Consider the following 13,578-nt stretch of genomic DNA (forward strand, 5'->3'; position numbering starts at 1 on the left):
GCCCACAGGAAAGTAAACAGGCATTAAGATATTAGACAGACTAGCAAGACGCCCTACAAGAAATGCAGCAGAGACCTGCATGGAAGGCTCCATTATGTCCACCTCAATCCGCTTCTTCAAAATGGACTTCTTGGGCATCACAGATACTTCTTCAGGCCGATGCAAAGAATATCCTGGCTCCGATGCTGTTAGGACACCTGACAATCCAGGGATGGAACAGCCAGTACCACCACCATCAACTCCAACCAGCTCCTGACTCAAGCTCCTACTTCGCTCCTCCTCTTCCTCTCGCTTTCGTCTGGCAAGATCCAGTTCTCGAAACTCAGGGTCGAGAAACCTAGGACTTGGGCTTCGTCTACGCTGTCGATAGTTGCGAGTTCCTGATGTAAAACTTGGGTGATCCCCTCCCATGCTGTTTATCTTCACTGTGTCATCATAACGGGGTCTTTTGGCCTCCCGGTTCCTTTCTTCAGATCGTATAGAGTAGCCTTTGAGTTTTTCTCGATTCCGTTCTGTTCCCCGCAAAAGCTCATCATGACAACTGATATGGGGACTATAATCAGATCGATGCAGGAAAGTTTCTTTTGTTCGGTAGTCCTCATCCAGTTGTCCCAAGAAGGGACTGAGAGGCCCTTCCTCCTGGGAAATATATCGCTCAAGACCCCGAGAGCACTGGGAGCTTCGAGTGAAGACAGAATCATCAGTCAGGTCATCCCTGAGGAAAAAGAGAAGCATCATTGAACAAATGGACTTTGTCAAGGGGGCTATAAAATGCTTAAGGCAAAAGCCTATTATCATGAAGTCCAAGAACATTTCCTCTCCCTTTCCCTGGGGTGCAAGCAGCTTTGGCCTCTAACCAAGAGTTAATATTACCAATATATCTAGACAGAGTTCTTGGGTAATATCTTTGACTAGACTTGGGGCATGCAAAGTATCATGCAAGTTACTCAACTCCACACAAGCTAAATTCTAGCTCTTTGCTACTGAAAGTGCAGTACGGACCAAAGAGCATTAGCATTACCTGGGAACTATTTAGAAATACAGCTTCTCAAAGCTCCACCCCAAGCAGATCTGAACTAGAATATGCATTTTTAACAAGATCTCAAGGTGATTTTTTTGTACTTTAAAGTTTGAGAAACACCAGTCCAGATCAATGGGATTTATTTTATTTTGTTTTGTTTTGTTTTGAGACAGAGTCTTGCTCTGTCGTCCAGGCTGGAGTGCAGTGGCACAATCTCGGCTCACTGCAAGCTCCGCCTCCTGCGTTCACGCCATTCTCCTGCCTCAGCCTCCTGAGTAGCTGGGACTATACGCACCCACTACCACACCAGGCTAATTTTTTTTTTTTTTTTTTAATAGAGATGGGGTTTCACCATGTTAGCCAGGATGGTCTTGATCTCTTGACCTCGTGATCCGCCCGCCTCGGCCTCCCAAAAGTGCTGGGATTACAGGCGTGAGCAACCACGCCCAGCCTGTTTTGTTTTTTTTTTTTTTAAGACAGAGTCTCACTCTGTCACCCAGGCTGGAGTGCAGTGGCGTGATCTTGGCTCACTGCAACCTCCACCTCCCTGGTCCAAGCGATTCTTGTGCCTCAGCCTCCTAAGTAGCTGGGATTACAGGAGTGCACTACCACGCTGGCTGATTTTTTTTACATTTTTTTAAGTAGAGATGGGGTTTGGCCGGGCGCGGTGGCTCAAGCCTGTAATCCCAGCACTTTGGGAGGCCGAGACGGGCGGATCACGAGGTCAGGAGATCGAGACCATCCTGGCTAAAACGGTGAAACCCCGTCTCTACTAAAAAATACGAAAAACTAGCCGGGCGAGGTGGCGGGCGCCTGTAGTCCCAGCTACTCGGGAGGCTGAGGCAGGAGAATGGTGGGAACCCGGGAGGCGGAGCTTGTAGTGAGCTGAGATCTGGCCACTGCACTCCAGCCTGGGCGGCAGAGCGAGACTCCGCCTCAAAAAAAAAAAAAAAAAAAAAGTAGAGATGGGGTTTCACATGTTGGCCAGGCTGGTCTCGAACTCCTGACCTCAGGTGATCCGCCTGCCTCAGCCTCCCAAAGTGCTGGGATTACAGGTGTAAGCCTCCGCACGTGGCTCAGATCAATGGTTTTAAAGCTGTGTTCCAGAGGTTGTAAAGAGTGCTCAGGAGCTACCAAAAGAAAGGAGGTACTAGAAAAGCAAAACCAGCAGGGCTCTGGACCTTCTACCCCAGTTAAATCATACTATATCCAACTTTAAGTCTGTATATTAAGGTTCTAACAATTCAATTGGAAAAAAGTTTCACTATAGGGTAACTTTTTAAAAAAATGATTATTCTAATTAGCATGATTTTCTCATAAGTTTTAGAAGGTTCTCCAATGCTCTGCCTCGATGGTTCACATATTAAAAACCAAAAAACTCTCTCACAGCCTGTTTTGTCACCCTCTTTGCCTTCTCTGGATATCTACAAAAACTCTGCTATTCTCGGACTTAGAAACGAGAAAGTGATGGTTTGGTTCACCTTATATTTTTATTTCATTAAATAGAAATGTCTCAGACTTTTGTGGCATGAGGTAAAAATCCAGGATGGGACATCTATTCTTTCAGCTGAGAACTCTATACCACACCCAATAGTCCTAACCTTCTCGGGGGCTATGGCTATGACACAAAACGAAAGTTTCTGATTTAAATCATAGACAGAAATAAAGATCCTCTAGGACTTTATGTATGAAATTTCTAAATAATCTGAATAAAAAATAAAAGTTCTTACATATCATTCACATTCCAGAGTGAATTATCATCTAGAGGATGGTAACTATTAGTGTCTTCTGCAGTTTCTAGTAGCTACTTTTGTTTTTTGTGAGTTTCTAGAAATGACTTTTCCTAGTTTTTTTAGTAGTTGCTTTCCTATCTCTGAGACTATGCCAGCAGAACCTCAAAACGTTGCCTTTTCTTATTCGCCAGCCTGCCTTTGTTCAAAGTTGTAGACCTAGGAATAAATTTATGAAAGGTTATCAAGGACAAACTTTATTTACCTTCTCTAACAAGAATGCCACTTATGGGAATCCAGGTTTCTGTTACCCACCTTCTTCCCAAGAATTTGGGAAATGTTGAAGTTTCAATGTAGTATGAAATAGGAATAAATGGGAATAAACCAAGGATGATTTCTGAAATCAAACTGGGGTAAAAATTTTTCTCTATAGGTCTGTCAGCCATAAACACACCTATTTCCAGAGAGGAATATTCATGAGTTGAGTCACTCCATTGTCAAAACACCATTTACCACACAAGAAGTCTCTGATCATATTAGTATAGGGAGAGAAAACATAAGCTCGATGAGGAGTGGCAAGTTCATTCACACTCCGACATTCAGCTCCCCACTAGAACTATTACATGTCACCATGAAATGGCATACTAGCCCAAGATCTAATCCAGTACTATCAAGAAGCTATAAATGAGATGGCTCTCAAAAAGCCTCAGTCCAGACTTGGAATCTCCAGTAGAATGAGACGGAAAAAAGGCATAAAAACAGTTTTCTTTTTTTTTTTTTTTGAGACGGAGTCTCAGCTCTGTCGCCCAGGCTGGAGTGCAGTGGCAGTGGCCGGATCTCAGCTCACTGCAAGCTCCGCCTCCCGGGTTTATGCCCATTCTCCTGCCTCAGCCTCCCGAGTAGCTGGGACTACAGGCGCCTGCCACCTCGCCCAGCTAGGTTTTTTTTTTTTGTATTTTTTAGTGGAGACGGGGTTTCACCATGTTAGCCAGGATGGTCTCGATCTCCTGACCTCGTGATCTGCCCGTCTCGGCCTCCCAAAGTGCTGGGATTACAGGCTTGAGCCACCGCGCCCGGCCTGCATAAAAACAGTTTTCTTTCTTTTTTTTTTTTTTGAGAGGGAGTCTCGCTCTGTTGCCTAGGCTGGAGTGCAGTGGCCAGATCTCAGCTCACTGCAAGCTCCGCCTCCCGGGTTCACGCCATTCTCCTGCCTCAGCCTCCCGAGTAGCTGGGACTACAGGCGCCCGCCACCGCGCCCGGCTAGTTTTTTGTATTTTTAGTAGAGATGGGGTTTCACCATGTTAGCCAGGATGGTCTCGATCTCCTGACCTCGTGATCCGCCCATCTCAGCCTCCCAAAGTGCTGGGATTACAGGCTTGAGCCACCGCGCCCGGCCAAAAACAGTTTTCTTAATAAAGCTATCACACATATGTAGGCATAAATTAGGTTGCTTATTAGAAGCTCATGTCCTCCTTCCCCAGAACTCCAAAAGGATATGAGAAGACAACTGGCTGTAGTAAGAGTGAGCCCTAAAAAGAGTACATTCTCCTATACCCTGAAAGAGTCCAGCAATGGACACTCCCTGAAAGCCTTGGTTAAGAGTTCAACTGTTATCTAAAATAAGGTCTATCTATTTAAAAAACTGATTGCTAGAGTTGGGTAATGAGGACATGGGGGTTCACTATACTATTCTACATTTTTGTGTTTACAAATCTCTGTTAAACAAGTTTTAAAAAAATGTATATATGTCCATATAAAAACTTTTATACCGATGTTCAGAGCAGCATTAATCATAATTGCCGAAAGTGAAAAGAATCCAAATGTTATCCATTCATTCACCACTGATGAATGGATAAACAAAACGTGGTATACCCATACAATAAAATATTATCAGCGATAAAAAGGAATGCTACAAACATGGATGAACCTTAAAAAAAATGTTAAGTGAAAGAAGCCAGTCACAAAAGACCATATATTATATGATTCTATTTATACGAAATGTCCAGAATACGCAAATCTATAGAGACAGAAAGTACATTAGTGATTGCCCACGGCTGGGGGTAGGGCGGAGGGAGTAATGGCTGAAGGCACAGAGCTTCTTTCTGGTATAATAAAAATGTTCTAAAATTTATTGTAGTGAGGGATGCACAACTCTGAATATACCAAAAATCACTGTACACTTTAAATGGGTGAATTACATAGTATACAAATTACATCTCAATAAAGCTGTTAAAAAATGTATATATATTTTAAAAGGTCCTTCAGAGCCTAAACTCTCTATTCTTTTCTGTTGATGAGCCCCAAAAATGCCCCAAGAAAGCTGTTTGCTTCTATTCCCTAAAGTGAATCAGAGGGGAAAAAAATCCTACTCCTTCAATCTATCAGAATAAGGAGAAGGAATTAGGAGATAAGCTGGGCACAGTGGCTCACACCCGTAATCTTAGCACTTCGAGAGGACGAGGCAGGAGGATTGCTTGAGGTCAGGGGACTAGCCTGGACAATATAGATAGACCCTCAATTTCTAAAAATTTCTTTTTTAATTCACCAGGTATGGCAATGTAGCCCACAGTCCTAGCTACTCTGAAGACTGAGCTGGGAGGACCACTTGAGCCCAGGAGTTTGAGGTTACAGTGAACTATGATCATGCCACTGCACTCCAGGCTGGGCAACAGAGCGAGACATTGTCTTTTAAAAAGATAATGATTTTTTAAAAATAAACAGCTCCATGAATGGAACATTAAATGTGCAAATTACTTTGATGAACAGGAGAAATCAACCTCATATCCACAGGTCTTTAGAAGCCAAGTGTTTTAGAATTTTTCACATTACCTGTTCATGTTCCCTTTTGAGAAGAATTACAGTCCTACATATAGGGCTGCTAAGGTGAAGACACTAAAACCCAACTTCGCTACCATCCAAACCTGATATAAAACTTAACAGATTCAATAAAGGAAGAGAAAGAATACTAGAGTCTCAGAAAAAAAACAAATAAATAAACATCTGGCCAGGCATGGTGGTTCACGCCTGCAATCCCATCACTTTGGGAGGCTGAGGCAGGAGGATCACTTGAGCTCAGGAGTTTGAAACCAGCCTACGCAACACAGTGAGAACCCCATCTCTACAAAAATAAAAAAAATTAGCTGGGCATTGGGTGGTGTGTGCCTGTATTCCTAGCTACTTGGGAGGCTGAGGCAGGAGAATAACTTGAACGCAGGAGTTAGAGGCTACACTAAGCTATGATCGTGTCACTGCACTCCAGCCTGGGTGACAGAGTGAGACCCTGTCTCTTAAAAATAAATTTAAAAGGGGTCGGGCACAGTGGCTCACACCTGTAATCCCAGCACTTTGGGAGGCCGAGGCAGGTGGATCACGAAGTCAGCGGATCACAAGGTCAGGAGTTCGAGAACAGCCTGGCCAACACAGTGAAACCGCATCTCTACTAAAAATACAAAAAATTAGCTGGGTGTAGTGGCCCGCACCTGTAATCCCAGCTACTCAGGAGGCTGAGGCAGGAGAATTGCTAGAACCCAGGAGGCGGAGGCTGCAGTGAGCTGAGATTGCACCATTGCACTCCAGCCGGGCAACAGTGCAAGACTCTGTCTCAAAAAATAAATTAATAAATAATTTTTAAAAAACTAAACATCTACATACACTTTTTTCTTTCTTTTTTTTTTGAGACAGAGTCTTGCTCTGTGCAGTGGTGCAATCTGGGCTCACTGCAAACTCTGCCTCCCAGGTTCAAGCTTCTCCTGCCTTAGCCTCTGGAGTAGCTAGGAGTACAGGTATGCACCACCACTGGGTAATTTTTGTATTTTTGGTAGAGACAGGGTCTCACCATGTTGGCCAGGCTGGTCTTGAACTCCTGACTTCAAGTGATTAGCCCACCTCAGCCTCCTAAAGTGCTGGGATTACAGGTGCGAGCCACTGCGCCAGGCCCAAACACCTACATACAAAAGATATAAATGGCCTGTATCATTGGTTGAAGACTAGACTCACTGTCAGGAGACATCCTGAGTATGCCAATGGTCCTGTGGCCTGGTTTTAATGGACAGTAATTATCCACACAAACCATACTGAACAAAAAGGAAAGAACAGAAATGTGTAGGGGGCAACAGTATTTTTTAAAAGGCCTTGTATCTCTGTTTAGAACCTCAATCTCACTTTCTCTAAAGTAGACCCGTGTCTCTGAAACACGTGATTCTAGAAAGAAGACTGCCGCCCCAAACTCCCTAAGAGGAAAAATTTTAATTTCTGTAATTTAAAAATACAATTAGTTATCTGAAGCACACGTGCATAACAAAGTTTATGCAAAGGGGAAGTGACATCCTAGGCCTAAGAAGAGGAACTGCTGAAACTAACTCAAAACCTCAGCAAAGAATGAAGACAATCATACTACGTACCACCTACCCAGACTACCTACTCAATCATTTCCCAAAACAGAAGCAGCCAGAAGGGCAAGGGCTACTGCCTCAATTAAGTAATACAGTCACATATCTTGAGGCCCTTTAGAAGCTTCAATGTTATATGACATAAGACTATCCTGCCTTGCTGCTTCTATGAGAAAACACCAAATGGCGGATGATGTCAGTGGGAGGGGTGGGGCGGGGGCAGAGGCCCCAGGGCCCTGGGATGGGGAACAGCGGTGGCTTCCCCAGAGGGGCCGGGGTTGCAGCCGTGGATGGGGCTGAGGCCGCAGAGCTCATGAAGGCAAGGCCAAGGATAAGGAGTGGATGCCCGTCACCAAGCTGAGCTGCTTGGTCAAGGACATAAAGATCAAGTCCCTGGAGAACTATCTCTTCTTCCTGCCCATCAAGGAATCTGAGATCACTGACTTTTTCCTGGGGGCCTCTCTCAAGGATGAGGTGTTGAAGATTATGCCAGTGCAGAAGCAGACCAACACTGGCCAGTGCACCAGGTTCAAGGCATTTATTGCCATCAGGGACCACAATGGCCACATCGGTCTGGGCGTTAAGTGCTCCAAGGAGGTGGCCACTGCCATACGTAGGGCCATCATCCTGGCCAAGCTCTTCATTCTCCCTATGCACAGAGGCTACTGGGGGAGCAAGATCCACAAGCCCCACATTGTCCCTTGCAAGGTGACAGGCCGCTGCAGCTCTGTGTTGGTGCGTCTCATCCCTGCGCCCAAGGGCACTGGCATCGTCTCAGCCCGTGTCCAAGAAGCTGCTCATGATAGCTGGTATCGATGACTGCTACACCTCAGCCAGGGGCTGCACTGCCACCCTGGGTGGCTTTGCCAAGGCCACCTTTGATGCCATCTCTAAGACCTACAGCTACCTGACACCCGACCTCTGGAAAGAGACTGGATTCACCAAGTCTCCCTATCAGGAATTCACTGACCACCTCATCAAGACACACACCAGAGTCTCTGTGCAGAGGACCCAGGCTCCAGCTGTGGCTACAACATAGGGTTTTTATATAACAAATATAAAGTGAATTAAGCCTGGAAAAAAAAAAAAGACTGTTCTGCCTTGCTTCACTGCATCCACAGCCAATGGAACTTTGAAGTATTACCAATGGCAAAACTGGTCCTCAGACTTCCTGCCCAGCTCTCCCCCACCCGCCTAGATATGCTCTGTGCAACAATGCAAGTGACAGTCTCAGTTTGAAACTACATTACATTGATTTATTGCTACTGCTACTCATTTGTCAAAACTCCCAACGTGCTGGGCAGAGACCATAACAGTCAAGGTCTCAGCTCTGAGAAAGAGTGCCTTCCTGAACTTCCATCCACACTTTGATTTTTGTGAGCTGAAAAACACCTGATGTGATTATTTACATTCTATATATGGTTAAGTTCCTAGCACCTGAGGTCTATATCCAACTCTCTTGGGTATATCTACCCTTCCTCAGCACTCAATAGTTGTAAAATGATAACTGAACTTAAACATTTTTGAAGGTCTCTAGCTTTTTATTAATACTTTATCTACTTCACATCACATACACACATATATTAGACATGAACTTATCTAAACCCTTTCTGAATCTATGTTTCAGCCTGGATAAGCTAAAAAATAACATCATTTTTAAAAGACTTCCCATTTTGTCCAGAACTTTTCTTTGGAAAGGGACCTCTCATAGTTTCACTGTTTTTGAATCTATACCATCTCAACTGTTCTTGGTTTGGAGGACTCTGATTATGTCCCCTCAGCCTCTTCTTTCTAGTCAGACTAGGATGACCTTTTTAAAGTACTTTTTTCTATACAATTTATTCAGCAACAGAGTCTATACATCATTATACTCTTCCCACTTAGAAATTCTATCCCGTTATATTTTGTACTGGACACGTGGCATAGGAAATAACTTTAGAGCTGGCACCATCCTTTCAAATATATCATTCAGAAAACATTTCTGCCTTCAAGTACTAGTATAGTATGCCCTGCCTTAGGTGATGCCTACCTGTCCATGTCTTCCAGATTATCCACTGGTGACCCCAGCCGATCACTAAGCCGTCGCCGTTCTGGTGTGCTAACACAGAAGTGGTCATTGCCAACAGTGATCCTTAAGCTCTTTTCCAAAGAGTCAGAACGCAGACCAGGAGAGCGTCTCTACAAAAGTAAAAGATAATATGGTTAGTCAATAGGGTCAAGACATCCCTGTATCCAAAAACATTCTCCTCCCTAGTTACAAAGTTAGCCAGGCATGGTGGCTCATGCCTGTAAACCCAACACTTAGGGAGGCTGAGATGTATAGGCCCAAGCAAGAATGTGAGACCAGTCTGGGCAACAGACTCCATCTCAATTTAAAAAGTTTAAAATTAGCCAGGTGTGGGGTGCACACCACACCCGTGGTCCCAACTTAGGTGGCTGAGGTGGGAGGATAGCTTAAGCTTGGGAGGTCAGGGCTGCAGTGAGCCATGACTGCACCACTGTACTCCAGCCTGGGCAATGAGCAGGACCTTGTCTCAAAAAAAAAAAAACAAAAAACCACCCCGCAAAGTTGGGGTTCAACAAGGTGAGAAATGGTTATGGTAAGACACTATTCCAAAAATAAAGCACTTTCTAAAAATTATCATTTTCTTAGAGATATAAGCCCATACCTCTAACTCTCCTAAACAGCGACCTCTCATTCTACTGGGCATGGGAAAAGAGAAGTGAATGAAGTCCCTGCTCTCAGAACCTACATGTTTCTAGTGAAGGAGGTAAGCCAAAAAGAAGTTTAAAAAAAAAAAAAAAAAAAGTACTTCTGGTAAGTGCTATAAAGTCATTAAAATATGGTATCATAAAAGGAGTTACTTCAGATAGGATGGTTAGAAAAGGTTTTTCTCAGGTGATAACCTGAGGCCTGAATGATGACATGTCAGCCTTGCAAAGAACAGGTAGAAGGATGTTTCAGGCAAAGGAAAGAACCACCTCAGTATTGAGCTTGGTGTATTTTAAGTAACAGAAAAGCGGCCAGTGTGGCTGAAGCAAAGTGACAGAAGAGGAAAAGATAGGCAGAAACCACGGTTGGGAAATTTGGATTTTATCCTTAGTGCAATTAAGTTACAGGAGGGTTTTACACAGGATAGTGATATCATCTGACTACATTTCTCCTCCAGATGCTTGCACAGCACACCCTCACCTCCTTCTGATCTTTATTCAAAAATCACCTTCCCAGAAGGCTTTCCCTGACTACTCTATCAAAAATTTTACCTCCCCGGGCCAGGCATGGTAGCTCATGCCTGTAATCCCAACATTTTGGGAGGCTGAGGCAGGAGAATCACTTGAAGCCAGGAGTTTGAGACCAGCCTGGGCAACACAGTGAAATCCCTCCCCACACCAAAAAATTCTTTAAAAATGAAATCAGCTGGGATGTGGTACACGCCTGTAGTCCCAGCTACTCAGGAGGCTGAGGTGAGAGGATTGCTTGAGTGTGGGAGTATGAGACTGCAGTGAGGTATGATCACACCACTACACTCCAGCATGGGTGACAGAGCAAGACTCTATTCACACTCACACACACACACAAACTGTAACTCCCTTCTCTGCTTTTAGTACTTCTTTTTTTCCTTTTTTTGAGATGGAGTCTCGCTCTGTCACCCTCAGTCTAGAGTGCAGTGGCGGGATCTCAGCTCACTGTAAGCTCCGCCTCCCGGGTTCATGCCATTGTCCTGCCTCAGCCTCCAGAGCAGCTGGGACTACAGATGCCCGCCACACACCTGGCTAATTTTTGTATTTTTAGTAGAGATGGGGTTTCACCGTGTTAGCCAGGATGGTCTCGATCTCCTGACCTCGTGATCCGCCGGCCTTGGTCTCCCGAAGTCCTGGGATTACAGGCTTGAGCCATGGCGCCCGGATCTATTTTAGTACTTCTTAGTACTTAATTACATTTAACATACCATGGCGTTTCTAACTTCATCTTATTATCCAACTCTCCCTGCTAGAATATAAACTCTATAAGGATAAGAGTTTTTGCCTGGTTTGTGCTTTGTTGTATCCCCAGGGCAGTCCAGAACAGTGCCTAATGCAAAGTAGATGCTCAATAAATACACGTCAATGTATAAAGTGAGGGCTTAAAAATCATTTTGATTTCTGGGTACCCTCCAGAATAAACTGGAGGGTAGCAAGAGCGGAGCATAAAGGAGCCAAATACAACAATCCATGTAAGAGGTAATAGGGCTTAGACCAGAGTGATGGCAGGAGGAGGGCAGTTTTGGGGATGTATTCTAGAGGTACGGCTAATGGGTTAGACAGATGAGGTAATCTGACAAATTAGATGTGGGAACAAGGGAGATAATGACTGTTTCTGATGTAAGCAATGGACGATGCTATTTACTCAGACAGAAAAGACCAGAGCAAATACATTGTGCATTGGAGAAGAAAAGGAGGCTGTGGAAACAAGCATTCTGTTCTTGCTTCCTCTGTAGTGACTGCCACCCACACTGGCACTGCTCAACTGAATATCTTAACATAGCGACAAAACAATTTACCCTTGACCAAAGTACTCACAGTACTTACATACATGTGAGAGAGCCACTCAAAAAAGCAGAACTTTGTTACTAAGTTGGAAAAAAGAGGCCGGGCATGGTGGCGGGCACCTGTAATCCCAGCTACTTGGGAGGCTGAGGTGGGAGAACTGATTGAACCCGGGAGGCGGAGGTTACAGTGAGCTGAGATTCGCGCCACTGCACTCCAGCCTGGGCAACAGAGTGAGACTGTTTCTCAAATAATAATAAAAAGATTGAAGAACTAAAAATAAAGTCCCAAACACCAGACTTCACCTAGAGGATCTCTTGGGGTGGTGGTTATGGTTAAAGGTCAACACTATTTCTAAAACTAAACTTAATCTCATGCTCTGTTCCTCTAGCAGTGAAACATAGCGGTTCAAATCACGGGTTTGGGGAACAAGGCGGATCTGAGTGGAATCACAGCTCCACCACTTAGCCGTGTCACCTTAGTCGAGTTACTTGAATCTCTCTGGGTTGGTTCCTCGGCTGTACAACACGGAATAATATTAACGGCCTCACTTCAAAGAGTTGTGAGGGTTAAAAGAATGTGTAAAGTGAAAGGCTAGGCATAATTCCTGGCACAGAACTTGATTAAGAGTTAGTGGCTATGGCAATGACTGTGGTCCTGCACACTTCATTCCCAAGAAGCAGCTCCAATTCATTTAAGCTAACAGTTTACAATCTAGACGTAAAGCCTGGTAGGGTTCAAGTGTCCCTAACTCGCCACAAAAACTGACATTTCGGCTTTTTTTCCTTAAGATCCAGGGAGGCAGCTCAGGTGTAAGGGGATGAAAACTACGGAACCCAGAGGACACGTCAACTCTACAAAAAGTACCAAGGCACACGGTTTGGACGAAATGCCCCTCGCCTTGGCAAACTTTCCACACCTCACCCGGCGTGAGAGAAACAGCCTATTCCTAAGGAACGGAGCGCGCACTCCCGACCAGGCGCCCGTGCGCTCCCGAGTCCGTTATTGTGTCAAGACTGCCGGGTCTGACAGAAGCCTCCAGGCTCGGCATCCCCGAGGGAGTTGGCCGGAGGTTTCGCGCTTAGGACCCTGGTCTGGAGGCCCCGGGCGTTTCTGGAAACGGGAATTCCGGGCGAGGGGGCTGGGAGATGGAGGGAGTCCTGGACGAGGGGTGGGATTACCCGGCTGCCGCTGTCGCCTGGATGGTCTCCGCGGCCGTCCCGGGCATAGTCGGCGCGGGACTCCCCTCGGCTGCTGCCTCTGAAGCCGGCCGGGCCCGGCGGGAAGAGTCGTCGGCCCCGCTGTGGCGACGGGGAGCCGCGACGGGCCCGAGGCGGGGACGGGGAGACGCGACGACCCCGTGGCGGGGACGGCGAGGCGCGGCGGCCGCGGTGCCCTGAGGGCGAGCGGGGTCGGCGAGCCGGGGTCCGCGACGAGGAGCCGGAGGGCGGAGGCGGCGGTGAGCTGCGGCGAGCCGGGCCTGAAGAGGAGCCAGAGCTGCGGCCGCTGCGCGGGCCGCCCCCGCCGTCGTCTTTAGGCCGGTGGGAAGAGACAGAGGAGCGAGCGCTGCTGCGGTACATGGTTCTCGCAGCGGCGGCCACGGCGACAGCTCTGACCCGGGGGCGCCCTAGACGCAGGCCCTGAGCGCGCCGCCCGAGCTGCAGCCGCCGCCACCTCGGCCGCTGCGCGCTGCCTCAGCCGCGGGAGCAGCCCCCTCCCCTCGGCCCCGCGTCGCCCCGGGGGCCTGGCCGAGCGCGCCCCCGCGGCTGGCGGTTGGAGGGCGCGAGCACGCGTCCGACACACCCCCCCCCCCCCGCCTCCGGGGTTCCCCGCTCCTCCACTCAGGGAGCGGCCGCAGGAACCAAGAAAAGTGGGGAGGAGCACAGACGCCGGTGCGAGGCTGGGCGAGGGG

General features: G+C 46.7%; 1 protein-coding gene and 1 pseudogene across 6 annotated transcripts in view; one reads left to right on the plus strand and one right to left on the minus strand.

Annotated features, from left to right (window-relative positions):
• Positions 1–13,578, minus strand: part of ZNF318 (zinc finger protein 318) — a 59,833-nt gene extending 46,255 nt beyond the window's left edge. For 5 of the 6 annotated variants that reach the window (XM_073006005.1, XM_073006003.1, XM_073006002.1 and 2 more), the window contains exons 1-3: positions 12,848–13,578; positions 9,169–9,317; positions 76–715 (exon numbers count right to left, since the gene is read on the minus strand). In XM_073006005.1, coding sequence (XP_072862106.1) covers positions 76–715; positions 9,169–9,317; positions 12,848–13,246 — 1,188 coding nt within the window. In that variant the 5' untranslated portion in view covers positions 13,247–13,578. The remainder of the gene's footprint in view (positions 1–75; positions 716–9,168; positions 9,318–12,847) is intronic. The other variant, XM_007972487.3, reaches the window with a different exon arrangement.
• LOC103221466 (small ribosomal subunit protein uS5 pseudogene) lies at positions 7,323–8,677 on the plus strand (annotated as a pseudogene).

Source organism: Chlorocebus sabaeus, chromosome 17 (assembly GCF_047675955.1).
Source record: "Chlorocebus sabaeus isolate Y175 chromosome 17, mChlSab1.0.hap1, whole genome shotgun sequence".
Taxonomy (NCBI): Eukaryota; Metazoa; Chordata; class Mammalia; order Primates; family Cercopithecidae; genus Chlorocebus; species Chlorocebus sabaeus.